The sequence below is a fragment of the Bufo bufo genome, chromosome 1, assembly GCF_905171765.1.
Source record: "Bufo bufo chromosome 1, aBufBuf1.1, whole genome shotgun sequence".
In the NCBI taxonomy this organism is placed as follows: domain Eukaryota; kingdom Metazoa; phylum Chordata; class Amphibia; order Anura; family Bufonidae; genus Bufo; species Bufo bufo.
Genome location: NC_053389.1, coordinates 5,259,999 through 5,281,127, shown reverse-complemented (window position 1 = coordinate 5,281,127; position 21,129 = coordinate 5,259,999). Strand labels below are relative to the sequence as shown.

General features: G+C 50.6%; 1 protein-coding gene across 1 annotated transcript in view; it reads left to right on the top strand.

Moving 5' to 3' along the window:
* GRIK5 (glutamate ionotropic receptor kainate type subunit 5) overlaps positions 1-21,129 on the top strand; it is a 162,781-nt gene that overhangs the window by 126,081 nt on the left and 15,571 nt on the right. The window contains exons 15-17 of the mRNA XM_040415679.1: positions 8,912-9,085; positions 9,306-9,471; positions 10,277-10,502. Coding sequence (XP_040271613.1) covers positions 8,912-9,085; positions 9,306-9,471; positions 10,277-10,502 — 566 coding nt within the window. The remainder of the gene's footprint in view (positions 1-8,911; positions 9,086-9,305; positions 9,472-10,276; positions 10,503-21,129) is intronic.

The following is a 21,129-nucleotide window of genomic DNA, read 5'->3' as shown; positions in this document are numbered from 1 at the left end:
GCAACCAATTACCTTCAGAAGTCACATAATTAGTGACATGATGTCACCTGTGTGCAATCTAAGTGTCACATGATCTGTCATTACATATACACACCTTTTTTTGAAAGGCCCCTGTAACGGTCGCGTACACACACACACAGGGGGAGGATAGTGACCACTGCGCTCCACCCTTACCCCTGGCCCTGTCTACTTGCCTTCCGAGTCCTGATGACAGGGGACAACTGGACGGCAGTCCCTAACTTAGGATACGTGCAGGAAGGACAGACAAGACAAATAATGGATAGTGAACGGACTGGGTCAATACCAAGAGAGCAGCGTAGAACAGAGGGATAAGCAAAGAATGGTCAGGAGAAGTTGGGGTCATAAATACCAGGAGAGTAGTGAAGTACAACAGGAGTCCATAAAGAATAGTGAAGTGGAAGCCGAGGTCAGAATACCAGGAGGGATGCGCAGTACAGGAGGAGCAGGCAAAGGATCGTCAGGGAACAGGATCAGGTAAGTACATAGGTATCCAACAATTGCCAGGACCCTAAATTAACAGGCAACCTGTGGCCAGCAGGCTGCCTGTTAAATAATGGCTAGCTGGGGTCATGTGACGTGGCCAGTGCCACATGACCCGCACTAGGAAGAACAGCTGAGCACCAAGTGCCCAACTCTGGGCTCAGACCTCCCCAGGAAACTGAGGATGTCGGCCGCGCAGAGGAGCCGTGCGCGGTCGGTCCGTCCCGCCCCCTATCACCAAGGAGACGAGGACGCAGTGCGCATCCTCGCTCCTGCGCAGAAATGGGACGCCGGCGGCGCTGAGGAGAGCGAGCGCCCCGGCGTCTCGTGACAGCCCCAGAGGCTGCAACACCTAAGCAAGAGGCATCACTAACCAAACACTGCCATGAAGACCGAGGAACTCTCCAAACAAGGAAGGGACAATGTTGTGGAGAAGTACAAGTCAGGGTTAGGTTATAAAAAATATCCAAATCTGTGATGATCCCCAGGAGCACCATCATAACTATCATAACCAAATGGAAAGAACATGGCACAACAGCAAACCTGCCAAGAGACGGCCGCCCACCAAAACCAAGGACCGGGCAAGGAGGGCATTAATCAGAGAGGCAGCACAGAGACCTCAGGTGACCCTGGAGGAGCTGCAGAGTTCCACAGCAGAGACTGGAGGATCTGTACAGAGGACGACAATAAGCCGCACGCTCCATAGAGTTGGGCTTTATGGCAGAGCGGCCGGAAGAAGCCATTACTTTCAGCAAAAAACAGAAAGGCGCGTTGTGAGTTTGTGAAAAGACATGTGGGAGACCCCAAAATGTACGGAGGAAAGGGCTCTGGTCTGAGGAGACTAACATTGAACTTTGTGGCCATCAAAGAAAACGCCATGTCTGGAGCAAACCCAACACATCTCATCACCCAAAGAACACCAACCCCACAGTGAGACATGGTGGTGGCAGCATCATACTGGGGGGACTGGGAAACTGGTCAGAGCTGAGGGAAAGATGGACGGTGCTAAACACAGGGATATCCTTGACCAGATCCTGTCCCACTCTGTGCGTGATCTGAGGCCAGGACGGAGGCTCACCTTCCAGCAGGACAATGACCCCAAACACACGGCTGAAGCAACACCTGAGGGGTTTAAGGGGAAACATGTAAATGTGTTGGAACGGCCGAGTCACAGCCCAGATCTCAGTCCACTAGAAGATCTGTGGTCAGACGTAAAGATTGCTGTTCACAAGTGCAAACATCCAACCTGAAGGAGCCGGAGCCGTTCTGCAAGGAGGAATGGGCAACAATCCCAGCGGTCAGATGTGGCGACTGCTCATAGAGACTTATCCAGAGCGACCTGGAGCTGTGATTGCTGCAAAAGGGGCTCCACAGAGTACTGACTGTAGGGGGTGAATAGTTCTGCACATTGACCTTTTCTGTTATTTTGTCCTATTTGTTATTTGCTTCACAATAAAATAAAACTGAGTGGGGAGATGAATGGAGGGCGCATGCGCAGCCGCCCTCCATTCATTTCAATGGGGCTGCCGACAATAGCCGAGTGCTGGCTTGACTATTTCCGACTGCCTCATAGAAATGAATGGGAGCAGGGGCCGCGCATGCGCTGTGCGCTCCCAGCACTCGGTCCTCCAGCCTCAGCTCTCTCCGCTCGGTTCTCCTTGTAGGTGTGGGTCTGGGACCCGCTCCTATCAGACAATGGGGGCATATCCTAGCAATATGCCCCCATTGTCTGTGATGGGAAACCCCTTTTAAGGTCACAAAAATACATTTAAATCGAAACATTCGTTCAGTCCCTTTTAGACTTAGACGATTCAAGGTGTCTTTTTGCAGAAGCTTCGTTTCAGTGTGTCGGCCGTCACTGCTCCACATCTCTTCCAGCACCATCCACTTCAAGAGCTCATTCAGACGACCGTGTCCATTTTGTGGTCCGCCTTTTGCGGATTGAAACCTCCTTCTCCATGATACAAATTACTATTCATGTCCGCAAAAACGGAATAGGACACCTTGGATTGTCCAAAGGTCCTGAATGAATGTTGCGATTTTAATGTTATTTAATTTATGTTATGGAAAATGTAGAGTTAGGGCTCATGCACACAACCGTATATATTTTGCGATCCGCAAAAAATACAGATGATGTCCGTGTGCATTCCGTATTTTGCGGAACGGAACAGCCGGCCCCTAATAGAACAGTCCTATCCTTGTCCGTAATGCGGACAATAATAGGACATGTTCTATTATTTTGTGGAATGGACTTACGGAAACGGAATGCACACAGAGTAACTTCAGTTTTTTTGTGGACCCATTAAAAAATGAATGGTTCCGCATACGGTCCGCAAAAAAACCCGGAACGGACACGGAAAAAAAATACATTTGTGTTCATGAGCCTTTAAAGGTAGCTGCTATCTATGCGAGGGGTACACGGCGACGTTAATTGCTGGGACGTACTACACTGCAACACGTGTCACTCAACCTTTTTCGTGATGACAGTCAATGGTGTCTCACTGCATGTGACATGTCGCGCTGCGGCGCCATTGACTATTATTATAAAGAAATGTTGCACGACTTTTCTGCGACACAGCACAAGCATTATTGAGAAAAGGGGCGGGTTCCCCCAAAACGTAGCTTCACGGTTCCTTTGTGGGCGCTGCCGCGTGCTATTCCCCTCCAGACGCTCCTGGAGTTGACGTAAGTCTCCGTTACATTGTTTTCTATGAACACTTGCAGGTAGGTGGTGCGGCTTTGGTGCGTCTTCTTTGTACATTAGACAACATGATATAGACACGCGTGTTCACGGTCAGCAGCGGAGCGTTCACCCTGAGAGCGCCGCTCCTCTCCGGGAGGGTTTTATTTAGTAAATGGCCCTGGTGACGGGACCGCCGCCATCTGTGCACACATGAGGTGAACCGCCTCCTTCACCACATCCGGTATTACCGCGCTGGCCATTCCACTGGATGCTGCAGTACCAGCCGTGGTCAAGAGCAGCGCTGTGTGCGAGACAGCGATCTGTATGATGGCTATAAGAACCCCAGTCACACCGCCGAGGACCCGGCCGCTCTCTCCTAACTTTTCTGGTGCATCCTGGACCTCAGTGTTGTGCCGTTCCTCTGTATTTCCTCCTGCAAAACACACATACATTGAGAACTGGGTGTTATCTTTCCTACTTTCACAGACACCGTTGACACTGTCCAGTCAGTGCTGATTGTGTCAGGATGGGCATTTTAGGGTTCCCCTGTTGTGCCTCCTGTCAATACAGCGTGTCCCTACATAGTCTGTCAGGACTGATTTGACAGAGTGTTTAGGGACGTGTCTCATAGGAGAGGAATACTAACACCCTTAGGCCTCATGCACACGACCGTTGTGTGCATCCGTGGCCGTTGTGCCGTTTTCCGTTTTTTTCGCGGACCCATTGACTTTCAATGGGTCCGTGGAAAAATCGGAAAATGCACCGTTTTGCAGCCGAGACCGTGATCCGTGTATCCTGTCCGTCAAAAAAATAGGACCTGTCCTATTTTTTTGACGGACAACAGTTCACGGACCCATTCAAGTCAATGGGTCCGTGAAAGAACACGGATGCACACAAGATTGGCATCCGTGTCCGTGATCCGTGGCCGTAGGTTACTTTCATACAGACGGATCCGAAGATCCGTCTGCATAAAAGCTTTTTCAGAGCTGAGTTTTCACTTCGTGAAAACTCAGATCCGACAGTATATTCTAACACAGAGGCGTTCCCATAGTGATGGGGACGCTTCAGGTTAGAATATACTAAAAGAACTGTGTATATGACTGCCCCCTGCTGCCTGGCAGGTGCTGCCAGGCAGCAGGGGGCAGCAGGGGGCAGGCCCCCCCCCTGTAGTTAACACATTGGTGGCCAGTGGGCCCCCCTCCCTCCCCTGTAGTTAACTCTTTGTTGTCCAGTGCGGCTGGCCCCCCTCTCTACCCTGTAGTTAACTCGTCGGTGGCCAGTGGGCCCCCCGCCCTCCCCTGTAGTTAACTCTTTGTTGTCCAGTGCGGCCGGCCCCCCCTTCCTCCCCTGTAGTTAACTCGTTGGTGGCCAGTGGGCCCCCCTTCCCTCCCCTGTAGTTAACTCTTTGTTGTCCAGTGCGGCCGCCCCCCCTCCCTCCCCTGTAGTTAACTCGTTGGTGGTCAGCGGGCCCCCCTTCCCTCCCCTGTAGTTAACTCTTTGTTGTCCAGTGCGGCCCTGTAGTTAACTCGTTGGTGGCCAGCGGGCCCCCCTTCCATCCCCTGTAGTTAACTCTTTTTTGTCCAGTGCGGCCGGCTCCCCCTCCCTCCCCTGTAGTTAACTCGTTGGTGGCCAGTGGGCCCTCCCCCCTCCCTCCCCCTCCTAATTAAAATCTCCCCCCCTATCATTGGTGGCAGCGGAGAGTACCGATCGGAGGCCGGCCGCACTGGACAACAAAGAGTTAACTACAGGGGAGGGAGGGGGGGCCAACTGGCCACCAATGAGTTAACTACAGGGGAGGGAGGGGGGCCGGCCGCACTGGACAACAAAGAGTTAACTACAGGGGGGGAGAGGGGGCCGGCCGCACTGGACAACAAAGAGTTAACTACAGGGGAGGGAGGGGGGCCAACTGGCCACCAATGAGTTAACTACAGGGGAGGGAGGGGGGGCCGGCCGCACTGGACAACAAAGAGTTAACTACAGGGGGGGAGGGGGGCCGGCCGCACTGGCCACCAATGAGTTAAAAAATGGGGGGAGGGGTCTGCCCCCTGCTGCCTGGCAGCACCTGCCAGGCAGCAGGGGGCAGTCATGTACACAGTTCTTTTAGTATATTCAAACCTGAAGCGTCCCCATCACCATGGGAACGCCTCTGTGTTAGAATATACTGTCGGATTTGAGTTTCACGATCTAACTCACATCCGACAGTATATTCTAACATAGAGGCGTTCCCATGGTGATGGGGACGCTTCAAGTTAAATATACCATCGGATTGGAGAAAACTCCGATCCGATGGCATAAAAGGGACTCCTGACTTTACATTGAAAGTCAATAGGGGACCATATTGTGTCAACGTCAAACGGATCCGTCCCCATTGACTTGCATTGTAATTCAGGACGGATCCGTTTGGCTCCGCACGGCCAGGCGGACACCAAAACGACTTTTTTTTCATGTCCGTGGATCCTCCAAAAATCAAGGAAGACCCACGGACGAAAAAACGGTCACGGATCACGGACCTACGGACCCCCTTTTTGCGGACCGTAAAAAAAAACGGTTGTGTGCATGAGGCCTTAAATGAATTCAGATATTTCCAGGAAGAATAACAGAGGGACGGCACAAAGCATGGTCCAGAATTGTTATTTTAGCTCCCCATCTACAGGCTGTGTACACACGGGGCCCACTACCGGCTCTCAGTCTACAGGCTGTGTGCTGACGGGGCCCACTACCGGCTCTCAGTCTACAGGCTGTGTACTCACGGAGCTCACTGCCGGCTCTCAGTCTACAAGTTAGCGAGAACAATTTAGAGTCAGTTTGGGTTACCGTGCAGCTTGATAATCATAAGGTAACTCGTGTAGGTGTGATATATAGACCACCTAGCCAAGTCAAAGAATTAGATGATCTACTAGTTGAGGAAATAGCTAAAATGACATTGAAGGGAGAAGTTATCATTATGGGAGACTTCAATCTTCCTGATGTAAACTGGAAAACCAAAATAGCTAGTTCTGCCAGGAGTACAGATATTCTAAACTCCCTACTGGGATTATCTCTACAGCAAGCAGTTGAGGAGCCAACCCGGAAGGAGGCCATTTTAGATTTAGTATTCACAAATGGGAATTTGGTATCTGATATTACTGTAGGGGAAAGCTTGGGATCTAGTGATCACCAGTCAGTGTGGTTTACTATAAGTACAGTGACTGAGTCACACCACACAAAAACAAAAGTTTTAGATTTTAGAAAAACTGACTTTTCTAAAATTAGATTAGTGATATACGAGTCCCTATCAGACTGGAACAGTTTCATTGGAGTCCAGGAGAAATGGGACTACTTAAAAGTGGCACTATTGAAGGCAACAGAAGATTGCATTAGGCTTGTCAGTAAAAGCAAAAAAAGGAAGAGACCACTGTGGTACTCAGCAGAAGTGGCCAAAATCATTAAAAACAAAAAGATAGCATTTAGGAATTATAAAAAAAAAAAAAAAAAAAAAACGAGGATGACAGGGAAATTTACAAGATTAGGCAGAGAGAGGCCAAACAAGTTATAAGAGCTTCCAAAGCACAGGCAGAAGAGAAATTAGCTCAGTCAGGGAAAAAAGGCGATAAGACATTCTTCAGATACATAAATGAAAAAAGGAAACTAAAACAATTACCAAATTAAAAACAAAAGAAGGAAGGTATATGGAAGAAGATAAAGAACTAGCTGACTGCCTCAATGAATACTTCTGCTCAGTTTTTACTAAGGAAAATGAAGGAAAAGGACCTCAGGAAAGAAGACTAATGAATCTTTTGACGCATGTGTCTTTACAGAGGAAGAGGTTCTGAGTCAGCTGTCTAAAATTACTACAAATAAGTCACAGGGGCCTGATGGGATACACCCAAAGCTATTAAAAGAGCTCAGCGGTGAACTAGCAAAACCATTAACAGATTTATTTAACCAATCACTGGCAACAGGAGTCATCCCAGAAGATTGGAAATTAGCAAATGTTGTGCCGATTCACAAGAAAGGTAGTAGGGAGGAATCGGGCAACTATAGGCCAGTAAGCCTGACATCAATAGTGGGGAAATTAATGGAAACCATACTTAAGGATAGGATTGTAGAACATCTAAAATCCCATGGATTGAAAGATGAAAAACAGCATGGGTTTACTTCAAGGAGATCATGTCAAACTAATCTTATTGATTTTTTTGATTGGGTGACTAAAATAATAGATGGAGGAGGTGCAGTAGACATCGCTTATCTAGACTTCAGTAAGGCTTTCGATACTGTCCCACACAGAAGGCTTATCAATAAAGTGCAGTCTTTGGGCTTGGACTCCCATATTGTTGAATGGATTAGGCAGTGGCTGAGGGACAGACCACAGAGGGTTGTAGTCCATGGAGTATATTCAGACCATGGTCTTGTTACCAGTGGGGTACCTCAGGGATCTGTTCTGGGACCCATATTGTTTAATATCTTTATCAGAGAAATTGCAGAAGGCCTCGATGGTAAGGTGTGTCTTTTTGCTGATGACACAAAGATTTGTAACAGGGTTGATGTTCCTGGAGGAATACACCAAATGGAAAAGGACTTAGGAAAACTAGAGGAACGGTCAGAAATCTGGCAACTAAAATTGAATGTGGATAAGTGCAAAATAATGAGTGATACAATCAGTGATACAGTCCTAACCTCAGTATCTGAGGAAAGGGATTTAGGGGTCATTATTTCAGAAGACTTAAAGGTAGGCAGACCATGTCATAGAGCAGCAGGAGATGCTAGCAGAATGCTGGGGTGTATAGGGAGAGGCATTACCAGTAGACAGAGGGGGGCGCTCATGCCGCTCTACAGAGCACTAGTGAGACCTCATCTGGAGTATTGTGCTCAGTACTGGAGACCATATCTCCAGAAGGATACTGATACTTTGGAGAGAGTTCAGAGAAGAGCTACTAAACTAGTACATGGATTGCAGGATAAAACTTACCAGGAAAGATGAAAGTACCTTAACATGTAGAGCTTGGAAGAAAGACGAGACAGAGGAGAGATGAGAGAAACTGCTAAATACAGAAAGGGAATCAACAAGGTAAAAGAGGAGAGAAGATTTACAAGAAGAAAAACTGCTACAAGAGGACATAGTGTTAGATTAGAGGGGCAAAGGGTTAACAGTAATATCAGGAAGTATTACTTTACTGAGAGAGTAGTGGATGCATGGAATAGCCTTCCTGCAGAAGTGGTAGCTGCAAATATTGTGAGGGAGTTTAAGCATGCATGGGATAGGCATAAGGCTATCCTTCATATAAGATAGGGCCAGGGGCTATCCATAGTACTCAGTATATTGGGCAGACTAGATGGGCCAAATGGTTCTTATCTGCCGACACATTCTATGTTTCTATGTTACAGGCTGTGTACACACAGGCCCACTACCGGCTCTCAGTCTACAGGCTGTGTACTGATGGGGCCTACTACCGGCTCTCAGTCTACAGGCTGTGTACTGACGGGACTTACTACCGGCTCTCAGTCGACAGGCTTTGTACTCACAGGGCCCACAGGCCTCGCAGCTCTCATTCTACATGCTGTGTACACATGGGGCCCGATACCAGCTCTCAGTCTACAGGCTGTGTACTGACAGGGCCCACTACCGGTTCTTAGTCTACAGGCTGTGTACTCACAGGGCCCGCAGGCCTCCCAGATCTCATTCTACAGGCTGTGTATACGGACTGTCCCAGTGTGTGCCACCCTCACGTCTGCCTCTTCTCCCCTCAGATTGAGCCCCTATGAATGGTATAACCCACATCCGTGTCTGCGGGAACGGCACCACATCCTGGAGAACCAGTACACCCTGGGGAACAGCCTGTGGTTTCCTGTCGGAGGGTTTATGCAGCAGGGATCGGAAGTCATGCCCCGGGCCCTGTCTACAAGATGTGTCAGCGGGGTCTGGTAAGTGTGGGGGAGCGCAACGTGCACCGACCACGGTCTCCTTTGGAAGCACATTGATTGCTGGCTTCCCCTAGGTCCATTCTCCACCCCAGGCATGTACATAGCCTTGTAGACATCCCCCTGCTCCAGCATCACTTGCCCCTGCTCCATTATCACGGGCCCCGCTCTAACATCTCAGGCCCCCTCTCCAGCTGCTGTCATTTGGTTGCCTCTCTTCCAGGTGGGCCTTCACCCTCATCATTATCTCTTCCTATACCGCCAACCTGGCTGCCTTCCTGACAGTGCAGAGGATGGAGGTCCCGATAGAGTCCGCTGATGACCTGGCAGATCAGACCAACATTGAGTATGGGACCATTCATGGTGGATCCACCATGACCTTCTTCCAGGTGGGTAATCTTGTCCGCACTCGCTGTAAAGTAAGGAGGAGCGATGAACCTAAGTGTGAAGGGCAAACTGTAAATCAGTGCGGTCTCCACCGGACTGGCTATGACAACCCTAGAGATGGAGAGGCCAGAAGTAGAGACGCATGGTGCTACTCTAGACCGCCCTCTATAGTGTACATGTCCTGGAAGACCGCCCTCTATAGTGTACATGTCCTGCTAGACAGCCCTCTATAGTTTACATGTCCCAGTAGACCGCACTCTATAGTGTACATGTCCCGGTAGACCGCCCTCTTTAGTGTACATGTCCTGCTAGACCGCCCTCTATAGTGTACATGTCCCGGTAGACCGCACTCTATAGTGTACATGTCCTGCTAGACAGCCCTCTATAGTGTACATGTCCCGGAAGACCGCCCTCTATAGTGTACATGTCCTGCTAGACAGCCCTCTATAGTGTACATGTCCTGTAGACCGCACTCTATAGTGTACATGGCCCGGTAGACCGCCCTCTATAGTGTACATGTCCCAGTAGACCGCCCTCTATAGTGTACATGTCCTGTAGACCGCACTCTATAGTGTACATTTCCTGGTAGATCGCACCCTATAGTGTACATGTCCCGGTAGACCGCACTCTGTAGTGTACATGTCCTGCTAGACAGCCCTCTATAGTGTACATGTCCCGGTAGACCGCCCTCTATAGTGTACATGTTATAGTGTATATGCCCAGTGTGAACTTACCCTTACTTCCGAGCGTCCTCCTTGGTGCTGTCTCCCCGTACATATTTCTAATCTCCATTTTCTTTGCCCGCAGAACTCCAGGTACCAGACGTACCAGCGCATGTGGAATTACATGAACTCGAAGCAGCCAAGTGTGTTTGTCAAGAGCACAGAAGAGGGGATCGCTCGGGTGCTGAACTCCCGCTACGCCTTTCTGCTGGAGTCCACTATGAACGAGTACCACCGCAGGCTTAACTGCAACCTCACCCAAATTGGTGGCTTACTCGATACCAAGGGCTATGGCATTGGGATGCCGCTAGGTGAGATAACGTGGCACCGTGCCAGGAGTGCCAGCTGTCTGTCCTTTGGCAGAATTGCTCATTGTAACCGCACTTTACCATGTGTCCGAGGAGACTCTGCAGGCGTGGCCCGGCTGGCAGTACTGGGGTCATGCACTTCATAGGTCACCTCCAGTAGACCAGTGTTCTCTGGATGAAAAAAGTAAGGGGTTAAACCGCTGTGACCATCATGGCAGCATGTCTGACCACCACCCTATATGATACTTACCAGGATGTGTTTGGAGGGGGGCCACGGGTTCTGCATTTGGTGGCAGGAGTGCCCCTTTAACCACTTAAGGACCACAGGTTTATACCCCTTTAGTGACCAGGCCCTTTTTTTACAAATCGGCACTCCACAACTTTAATGGTTTATTGCTCGGTCATGCAACTTGGCACCCAAATAAATTTTACCTCTTTTTCTTCTCACAAATACAGCTTTCTTTTGGTGGTATTTGATTGCTGCTGAGATTTTTTGTTTTTCTGATATTAATCAAAATAGACCGCAATTTTCTCGAAAAAAGTGTATTTTTAACTTTTTCTGGTAAAATTGTTCAAATATAAGTTTTTGTCAGAATTTATTGTGCTACATGTCTTTGATAAAAAAAAATCCAATAAGTGTATATATATTGGTTTGCGCAAAAGTTATAGCGTTTACAAACTATGGTACAAAAATGTGAATTTCCGCATTTTGAAGCAGCTCTGACTTTCTGAGCACATGTCATGTTTCCTGAGGAGCTAGAATGCCAGGATAGTATAAACACCCCCCAAATGACCCCATTTTAGAAAGAAGACACCCCAAAGTATTCGCGGAGGGGCATGGTGAGTTCATGTATGATTTCATTTTTTTTCACAAGTTAGCGGAAAATGACACTTTCTGAGGAAAAAAATAAAAAATAAAGTTTCCATTTCTGCTAACTTCTGGCAAAAAATAAATAAATCTCCCACGGACTCACTATGCCCCTCAGTGAATACCTTGGGGTGTCTTCTTTCCAAAATGGGGTCACTTGTGTGGTATTTATACTGCCCTGGTATTTTAGGGGCCCAAATGTGTGAGAAGTAGTTTGGAATCCAAATGCGTAAAAATGCCCTGTGAAATCCTAAAAGTACTCTTCAGCGGAATACCCCTTTTTTTTACATTTTGGGCTACAGTAGGTGTTTGTGACATTGTGTTTTCAGCACGACAGCGTCGCGCTGATACTCGGCGACGTGGTGCCGAGATCTCGCACTCACTGGGATAGCGACAGCACATCCCAGCAAGCGCGTCATAGAAGAGGCGGGAGATCCGACTTGGATTCCCGCCAATTCTACACGTGTGCGGCGTTTGTTATGAATCCTGAGGGGGAAGTCCCCGCCGGATTTTAAATAAAAATCCGGCCTGGGTCCCGCCCTCAGGAGCATACCGGGCCCTTAGGTCTGTTATGGGTTGTAAGGAGAGCCCCCCCTACGCCGAAAAAAACGGCGTAGGGGGTCCCCCTACAATCCATACCAGACCCGTATCCAAAGCACGCTCCCCGGCCAGCCAGGAAGGGAGTGGGGACGAGCGAGCGCCCCCCCCCCCCTCCTGAGCCGTACCAGGCTGCATGCCCTCAACATGGGGGGTTGGGTGCTCTGGGGCAGGGGGCGCACTGCGGCCCCCCCACCTCAGAGCACCCTGTCCCCATGTTGATGAGGACAGGGCCCCTTCCCGACAACCCTGGCCGTTGGTTGTCGGGGTATGCGGGCGGGAGGCTTAACGGAATCTGGGAGCCCCCTTTAATAAGGGGGGCCCCCAGATACCGGCCCCCCACCCTAAGTGAATGAGTATGGGGTACATCGTACCCCTACCCATTCACCTGCAAGAAAAGTGGTAAAAACACAAATAAACCACACAGTGTATTAAAATATTTTATTTTTCTGCTCCGGAGGCCGCCCCCTGTCTTCTTTATTAGCTCTTTTACCAGGGGGGGCTCTTCTTCTTCCGATATCCCGACGGGTCTTCTCCGCTATCCGGGGGGGGCCTTCTCAACTCTCCGGGGTTCTCCTTCTGTCTTCTCCTTCTGTCTTGTTGTCTCCTTCTGTCTTCTGTCTCCGGGGGGGGCTCTTCTTCTTCCGATATCCCGACGGGTCTTCTCCGCTATCCGGGGGGGTCTTCTCAACTCTCCGGGGTTCTCCTTCTGTCTTCTCCTTCTGTCTTGTTGTCTCCTTCTGTCTTCTGTCTCCGGGGGGGGCTCTTCTTCTTCCGATATCCCGACGGGTCTTCTCCGCTATCCGGGGGGGTCTTCTCAACTCTTCGGGGTTCTCCTTCTGTCTTCTCCTTCTGTTCTTCTGTCTTCTCCTTCCTTCTTGTTGTCTCGGCGCACCCCGGTTCTTCGTCTCGCGAGACTCGGCGCACCCCGATTCTTCTCTCTGTTGTTGACTCGGCGCACCCCGGTTCTTCGTCTCGCGAGACTCGGCGCACCCCGATTCTCGCGAGATGAAGAACCGGGGTGCGCCGAGTCAACAACAGAGAGAAGAATCGGGGTGCGCCGAGTCTCGCGAGATGAAGAACCGGGGTGCGCCGAGTCAACAACAGAGAGAAGAATCGGGGTGCGCCGAGTCTCGCGAGACGAAGAACCGGGGTGCGCCGAGACAACAAGAAGGAAGGAGAAGACAGAAGAACAGAAGGAGAAGACAGAAGGAGAACCCCGGAGAGTTGAGAAGACCCCCCCGGATAGCGGAGAAGACCCGTCGGGATATCGGAAGAAGAAGAGCCCCCCCCGGAGACAGAAGACAGAAGGAGACAACAAGACAGAAGGAGAAGACAGAAGGAGAACCCCGGAGAGTTGAGAAGACCCCCCCCGGATAGCGGAGAAGACCCGTCGGGATATCGGAAGAAGAAGAGCCCCCCCTGGTAAAAGAGCTAATAAAGAAGACAGGGGGCGGCCTCCGGAGCAGAAAAATAAAATATTTTAATACACTGTGTGGTTTATTTGTGTTTTTACCACTTTTCTTGCAGGTGAATGGGTAGGGGTACGATGTACCCCATACTCATTCACTTAGGGTGGGGGGCCGGTATCTGGGGGCCCCCCTTATTAAAGGGGGCTCCCAGATTCCGTTAAGCCTCCCGCCCGCATACCCCGACAACCAACGGCCAGGGTTGTCGGGAAGGGGCCCTGTCCTCATCAACATGGGGACAGGGTGCTCTGAGGTGGGGGGGCCGCAGTGCGCCCCCTGCCCCAGAGCACCCAACCCCCCATGTTGAGGGCATGCAGCCTGGTACGGCTCAGGAGGGGGGGGGGGCGCTCGCTCGTCCCCACTCCCTTCCTGGCTGGCCGGGTAGCGTGCTTTGGATACGGGTCTGGTATGGATTGTAGGGGGACCCCCTACGCCGTTTTTTTCGGCGTAGGGGGGGCTCTCCTTACAACCCATAACAGACCTAAGGGCCCGGTATGCTCCTGAGGGCGGGACCCAGGCCGGATTTTTATTTAAAATCCGGCGGGGACTTCCCCCTCAGGATTCATAACAAACGCCGCACACGTGTAGAATTGGCGGGAATCCAAGTCGGATCTCCCGCCTCTTCTATGACGCGCTTGCTCTCCATCGCGGCAAGCCAGCTCGGCGCTGGCTCCCGCGATGGGGCTCGTATGTGCTCAATCTCGCCGAGAAATACGGCGAGATTGACACAAAATCGGGTTCACCTACTGTAACTACATTTAGGGGGTATTCCTCTGAGACTACCCAGGAAAAAGAGCAAACCTGCCTAGTAAAAAGGAGTGCTTGCGAAGTAAAGCTGCGATCGCTAATAAAGATCCAAAAAGCTCAAAAGTGATCTTTATAACGCCGCAGCGATTTTACGGTGTTTTTGCAGTGATCAGAAGAAAAACATTTCTGTCACTGCGGTGGGGCGGACTGAACGCAAGTGTGCGCACAAGATCAGGGCTGATCGGGCGAACACTGCGTTTTTTGTAGAGCCTAAGGTGACCCTAATGTACTGATATAGATCTGATTGCGATCAGTATTGATCACTTACAGATACTATATAGTACTAGTGCTGATTAGCGACAGCGATGACGCAGTGACTGCGGTGCATCGGGCGCTAACTACCTAACAAGTAGCTAACTACCTGGCGGTGATAAGGGACCCTTAGGCCCCATTCACACGTCCGCAATTCTGTTCCGCATTTTGCGGAACGGAATTGCGGACCCATTCTTTTCTATGGGGACAGACTTTGTCCCGCTCGGATTTGGAATTGCGGATCTGCACTTCCGGGTCTGCACTTCCGTTCCGCAAAAATATAGAACATGTCCTATTCTTGTCCGCAATTGCGGACAAGAAAAGGCATTTTCTATATAGTTCTGGCAATGTGCAGCTCCGCAAAATGCGGAAAGCACATTGCCGGTGTCTGTTTTTTGCGTATCCGCAGATCCGCAAATCCGCGAAACACATACGGACGTCTGAATGGAGCCTTACATGGGGGGTGATCAAAGACAGCGGGGTGATCAGGCAGTCTATATGGGGTGATCAGGGGTTAATAAGTGACGGGGGGGGGGGGTGTAGTGTAGTGGTGCTTGGTGCTACTTACTGAGCTACCTGTGTCCTCTGGTGGTCGATCCAAGCAGAAGGGGACCACCAGAGGAGCAGGTAGCAGGTATATCAGACGCTGTTATCAAAACAGCGTCTAATATACCTTTCTGATGAGATTTTTTAAACATCTGCAGCCTGCCAGCGAATGATCAGCGCTGGCAGGCTGTAGTTTAACTTCAGAGCTGCGCGCCGCTGTGAATGCGCGCGCATGCGCACGTGCGTTCACGCGAAATCTCGGTTCACACGAGATGACACCAATAGGCGTTGCTGAGACCTGAGAGCGCTGCCGCCCGGACGCCTATCGGCATTACAGTGGCGGCAAGCGGTTAAGTTTTAGATATAATTTTGGGGCTTGGGGTTGTGCACGACTTGGGTGGATGGTTTCCGTTAAGATTCACGTCACCTCAGGGGAGACGCCCCCCAATATTCCAGCACATACCGTACGTGAGTCCCGCTGTCCATGCGCCTCCAGATGGCGCTGTGTTATCTCCATATTGCAGCCTGTGATGAAGCGAGGCACACAGGGGTACAGGAGGGCCCCTTAGACTTCTGGCTCCTTACACCTCGGAGCGCAGGCTGGGACATGGTGCTCTGCCACTGGTCTCCTGTACAACCCACACGTGGGACCAAAGCTTTCAGAGAAAGACATGGAGCTGACAGGATATGGGAGGGGGTGCCAGCCTGCCCCCAGCCCTCCGTCGTGTACCCCCCAGGATGACTCTGCTGGGAGCAGCTGCACCCCAAGGACCTCCAGCCTCTGTCCTGAGGAGGACTGGTCCCAGATTTCACGTTTGCTCATTTTGGATGCATTTCGTGCACTCGGAGCAGATGTGTGGCGCACAGGGGGTTAACACTGACTGCATTTGCATTGTCAATCACGAAGCAGCTCCTCGGGGTTCATGTAATTGCCCAGACATCCCTCTAATTCTGATGTACATCTGTCTGGTCGATTGGCAGGACCCCGCGGGGGTCGGCTGCTGTGCTGTGACTCTGTGATGGGGGTCGGGGCGCCGTCTGTGTGTGGCGGTAATGCCGATGCTACAGCCGGGTCTCCTGCAATGCTGCCCTCCCATCATGCACCTGGACGCACACAGATTACTGCCCCGCTGGTGATGAATGGGCCGTGGAGCTTTCCAGTCAGGTCGCCATCACCCTGCCGAGAGGCCACATCCTCCGCAGCTGCAGTGTGCGCGGAGCTCGTGCTCCCTCTGCTGGGCCCATTGTGCAGGTTCAGGATTTCTAAAAATCAGGACGGAAAATCAGCGAATATAGGGCACTTTCACACTAGCATTATTCTTTTCCGGCACTGAGTTCCGTCCTAGGGGCTCAATACCGGAAAAAAACGGATCAGTTTTATCCTAATGCATTCTGAATGAAGAGTGATCCGATCACGGAGAAAATACCGCACAATGCTACACACCACCGTATGTGTTTTGCTGTCCGCAAATTGCAGATTGCATCCGTATGCCATCCGTTGTTGTTTTTTGCGGATCCATTGTAACAATGCCTAAAACGGACAAGAATAGGACATGTTCTATTTTTTCTGCGGGGCTGCGGAACGGACACACTGATGCGGACAGCACACAGAGTGCTGTCCGCATTTTTTGGCGGACTCATTGAAATGAATGGGTCTGCATCCTATTCGCAAAAAACAAAAACAACCTAACGGACACGGAACAAACAATGTTTGTGTGCATGTAGCCTAAATCAGAAGCCGGGCCATAGTGTTAACCCCTTCAGGTCCGACCTGCTCTGGACTTTCTAACCTCCCTGTGGTGGCAGCATTATGGGGTCTGGTACTGATTAGCTTTTATTCATTTTTGGGGGGTTGGTAGGGTGGATCCAAAATACACAATTTCTGCAATTTTTTTTTCCTTTTTCGCCCACTTTACCTTGCGGTCAGCTTTGTGCTCGGGGTCTGTATGAACGAGGCCATACCTGATCTGTAGATATATATATATTTTCGTTTTTTTTTAAACTTTTGTACAATAAAAACATGGCGGGAGCCAGAACGTCTAAATTTTCCGCCAGTGCGGTCATTGCGCACAGGTTTTTGCAGAATGATTTGTACATTTTTTTGTACCATCTTGTGGTCTTTATAATCTCAATAATTGTTTTGAGGGAGGGGACGCAAATCCCCCACCATTTTTTTTTTCTATGCCATGTTAATAATGCATTAACTTTATTCTATGGCTCATTATACTTGTGCCAGTGCCCTGTCGTACTGCAGTATTAGGGGGGCACTTAGATGCCGCAGTCAGTATTGACCACAACATCTTAGGGGATGAATGGCTGGAATCAGAGGTTTCCCTCATCTCAGCTATTACATCCACTTGGCTGGGCTCCTGCTGTTCCGGGGCCCAATGGTCCCTCTATCTCCTAAGAGGACCCCAATATTATCATAGAAGGTGGTGCTCATTACATACTGGGGCACATGATCTTCGAGCGACATATCTGATTATAGCTACCTTACGTGTCCCATGGACAAATCATTCCAGAGTCTCGTCGCTTATACAAAAATATTCATATACATTTCAAAAAGTTTTGTTTGGTTATGGCTGAGATTTGGTGCCATCGATGCACGGTTTATGTCATCACTATTGGCTGCCATTTCTGGGGAAAGCTGCAGCGGGCTATACACGTCCATGCAGTGGGCCTACACGTCCATGCAGTGGGCCTACACGTCCACGCAGTAGGCCATACACGACCATGCCGTAGGCCATACACGTCCATGCTGTAGGCCATACACGTCCACGCAGTAGGCCATACACGTCCATCCCGTAGGCCATACACGTCCACGCAGTAGGCCATACACGACCATGCCGTAGGCCATACACGTCCATGCTGTAGGCCATACACGTCCACGCAGTAGGCCATGCACGTCCACGCAGTAGGCCATGCACGTCCACGCAGTAGGCCATACACATCCATGCAGTGGGCCATACACTTCCATGCCGTAGGCCATACACGTCCATCCCGTAGGCCATGCACGTCCACGCAGTAGGCCATGCACGTCCACGCAGTAGGCCATGCACGTCCACGCAGTAGGCCATACACATCCATGCAGTGGGCCATACACTTCCATGCAGTAGGCCATACACGTCCATGCAGTGGACCATACGCGTCCATGCAGTAGGCCATACAAGTCCATGCAGTGGGCCTACACGTCCATGCAGGGGATCTATAATATTACACGCCGGCCATTCCGATGGATAGTTGTCACGTGGACGGCTGGGCCCACCTAAATGAGAGGCGCTTTTTTGTTAGCAGCTCCAGGTCATACAGGGGAGTTCCAGGTTGAGGACCCACCATGATGACCACATACCCCGATAAGTCATACGGAATCGCGCTCTAACCAGTACTGTTGCCATAGGTAAAGGTTCTTCGTGTGACGTGTGCTTCATTATGCCTACACTGTGACAACTGTAGACTCCTTCCATCAGACATGAGACCAGGATATGTGCACAGCTTCATGGAAAACGCCCCCTTAAGGGCTTGGACATAACAATGAGCTGTCGGGGACAACCTCATTACATTGAACTGACCCAGGAATCTCAGAATCGTCTTTCCACTCAGTTGACACAAGTTCTTCATCTTTGTGTTCTTGTAAAGTTGAGAAGAAGCTAAAATTTATTCCATTTCTGAGATTTTTGTTTTTTGGTGGAGGTGAGGGGCCGATTGTTATTTTCTGTTAGAGACGCTTATTCATTCTTTTCACCGCTTCTTCCCTTTCAGACAGATTTAATTGCTTTCTGGCAGATGGCCACCCTTACTGGGAACTTTTTTCGACCATCTGGGTTGATGGCGCATCAATGTCCCCATCAAATACAGTAATTAAGATAGCACAAGCAGGGAAGTGGTGGAGGGTAGACCGGGCCCCCGGCACAGACGTGTAATGGAGGCAGGTGGTTGTACCCAGCACTGAATGCCAATAGCCTGAGAGTTACTTGGTGGAAGAAGACTTCACTCATGAAGAGAGGTTTAATGTGACTCAGAAACAGGAACCTAACATTGCATCATCTGGGATCTAAGCGATTTACAGAAGACAGTCACAGCTCATGGTGCCACGTTATAGGATGTGCCCTATGATACAGCGTGCCATGGATTGATTTCAGTCAGGGTTGCAGTGGGTGTCCATAGACCTATTAAAGAAGGTGAATCTGAGGTCCACCCTTATTCTCTACAGAACATTTTCTAGCTCCCCATCAACGAAGGATCATCAACGAGATCTAACAGGTTATTACTGAATCATAAGAGAATGTGGTGACCATTTTGAAAAAAGGGTGCAAGGTCTTCACCAGGAAATTATAGACCAGTAAGCTTAACATCCATAGTGGGAATGACATACGGGACGACATAGGATTATGTAACTGTCAATAATATAATAAGTGATAACCAACATTGTTTTACTAAGGACAGAAGCTGTCAAACTAACTGAGGGGAGTAGAAACCTGGACAGAGGGGCAGCTGTGGATGTAGTGAGGTAAGTAGAAGCCTGGACAGAGGGGCAGCTGTGGTTGTAGTGAGGTAAGTAGAAGCCTGGACAGGGGGCGGCTGTGGATGTAGTGAGGGGTGTAGAAGCCTAGACAGATGGGCGGCAGTGGATGTAGTGAGGGGTGTAGAAGCCTGGAAAGAGGGGTGGCTGTGGATGTAGTGAGGTGAGTAGAAGCCTGGAAAGAGGGGCGGCTGTGGATGTAGTAAGGTAAGTAGAAGCCTGCACAGAGGGGCAGCTGTGGATGTAGTGAGGTAAGTAGAAGCCTGGACAGAGAGGCGGCTGTGGATGTAGTGAGGTGAGTAGAAGCCTGGAAAGAGGGGCGGCTGTGGATGTAGTGAGGTGAGTAGAAGCCTGGAAAGAGGGGCGGCTGTGGATGTAGTGAGAGGTGTAGAAGCCTGGACAGAGGGGCCGCAGTGGATGTAGTGAGGGGTGTAGAAGCCTGGAAAGAGGGGCGGCTGTGGATGTAGGGAGGGGTGTAGAAGCCTGGACAGAGGGGCGGCTGTGGATGCATTGAGGTGAGTAGAAGCCTGGACAGCGGGCAGCTGTGTATGTAGTGAGGGGTGTAGAAGCCTGGACAGAGGGGCGGCAGTGGATGTAGTGAGGGGTGTAGAAGCCTGGACAGAGGGGCGACTGTGGATGTAGTGAGGTGAGTAGAAGCCTGGACAGAGGGGCGGCTGTGGATGTAGTGAGGTAAGTAGAAGCAGCTGTGGATGTAATGAGGTGAGTTGAAGCCTGGACAGAGGGGCGGCTGTGGATGTAGTGAGGTGAGTAGAAGCATGGACAGAGGGGCGGCTGTGGATATAGTGAGGTAAATAGTAGCCTGGACAGAGGGGCGGCTGTGGATGTAGTGAGGTGAGTAGAAGCCTGGACAGAGGGGCGGCTGTGGATGTAGTGAGGTGAGTAGAAGCCTGGAAAGAGGGGCGGCTGTGGAAGTAGTGAGGTGAGTAGAAGCCTGGACAGAGGGGCGGCTGTGGATGTAGTGAGGTGAGTAGTAGCCTGGACCGAGGGGCGGCTGTGGATGTAGTGAGGGGTGTAGAAGCCTGGACAGAGGGGCGGCTGTGGATGTAGTGGGGTGAGTAAAAGCCTGGACAGGGGGGCGGCTGTGGATGTAGTGAGGTGAGTAGAAGCTTGGACAGAGGGGCGGCTGTGGATATAGTGAGGTAAATAGTAGCCTGGACAGAGGGGCGGCTGTGGACTTAGTGAGGTGAGTAGAAGCCTGGACAGAGGGGTGGCTGTGGATGTAGTGAAGTACGTAGAAGCCTGGACAGAGGGGCGACTGTGGATGTAGTGAGGTAAGTAGAAACCTGGACAGAGGGGCGACTGTGGATGTATTGAGGTAAGTAGTAGCCTGGACAGAGGGGCAGCTGTGGATGTAGTGAGGTAAGTAGTAGCCTGGACAGAGGGGCGGCTGTGGATGTAGTGAGGGGTGTAGAAGCCTGGACAGAGGGGCGGCTGTGGGTGTAGTGAGGTGAGTAGTAGCCTGGACAGAGGGCGGCTGTGGATGTAGTGAGGTGAGTAGAAGCCTGGACAGAGGGACGGCTGTGGATATAGTGAGGTAAATAGTAGCCTGGA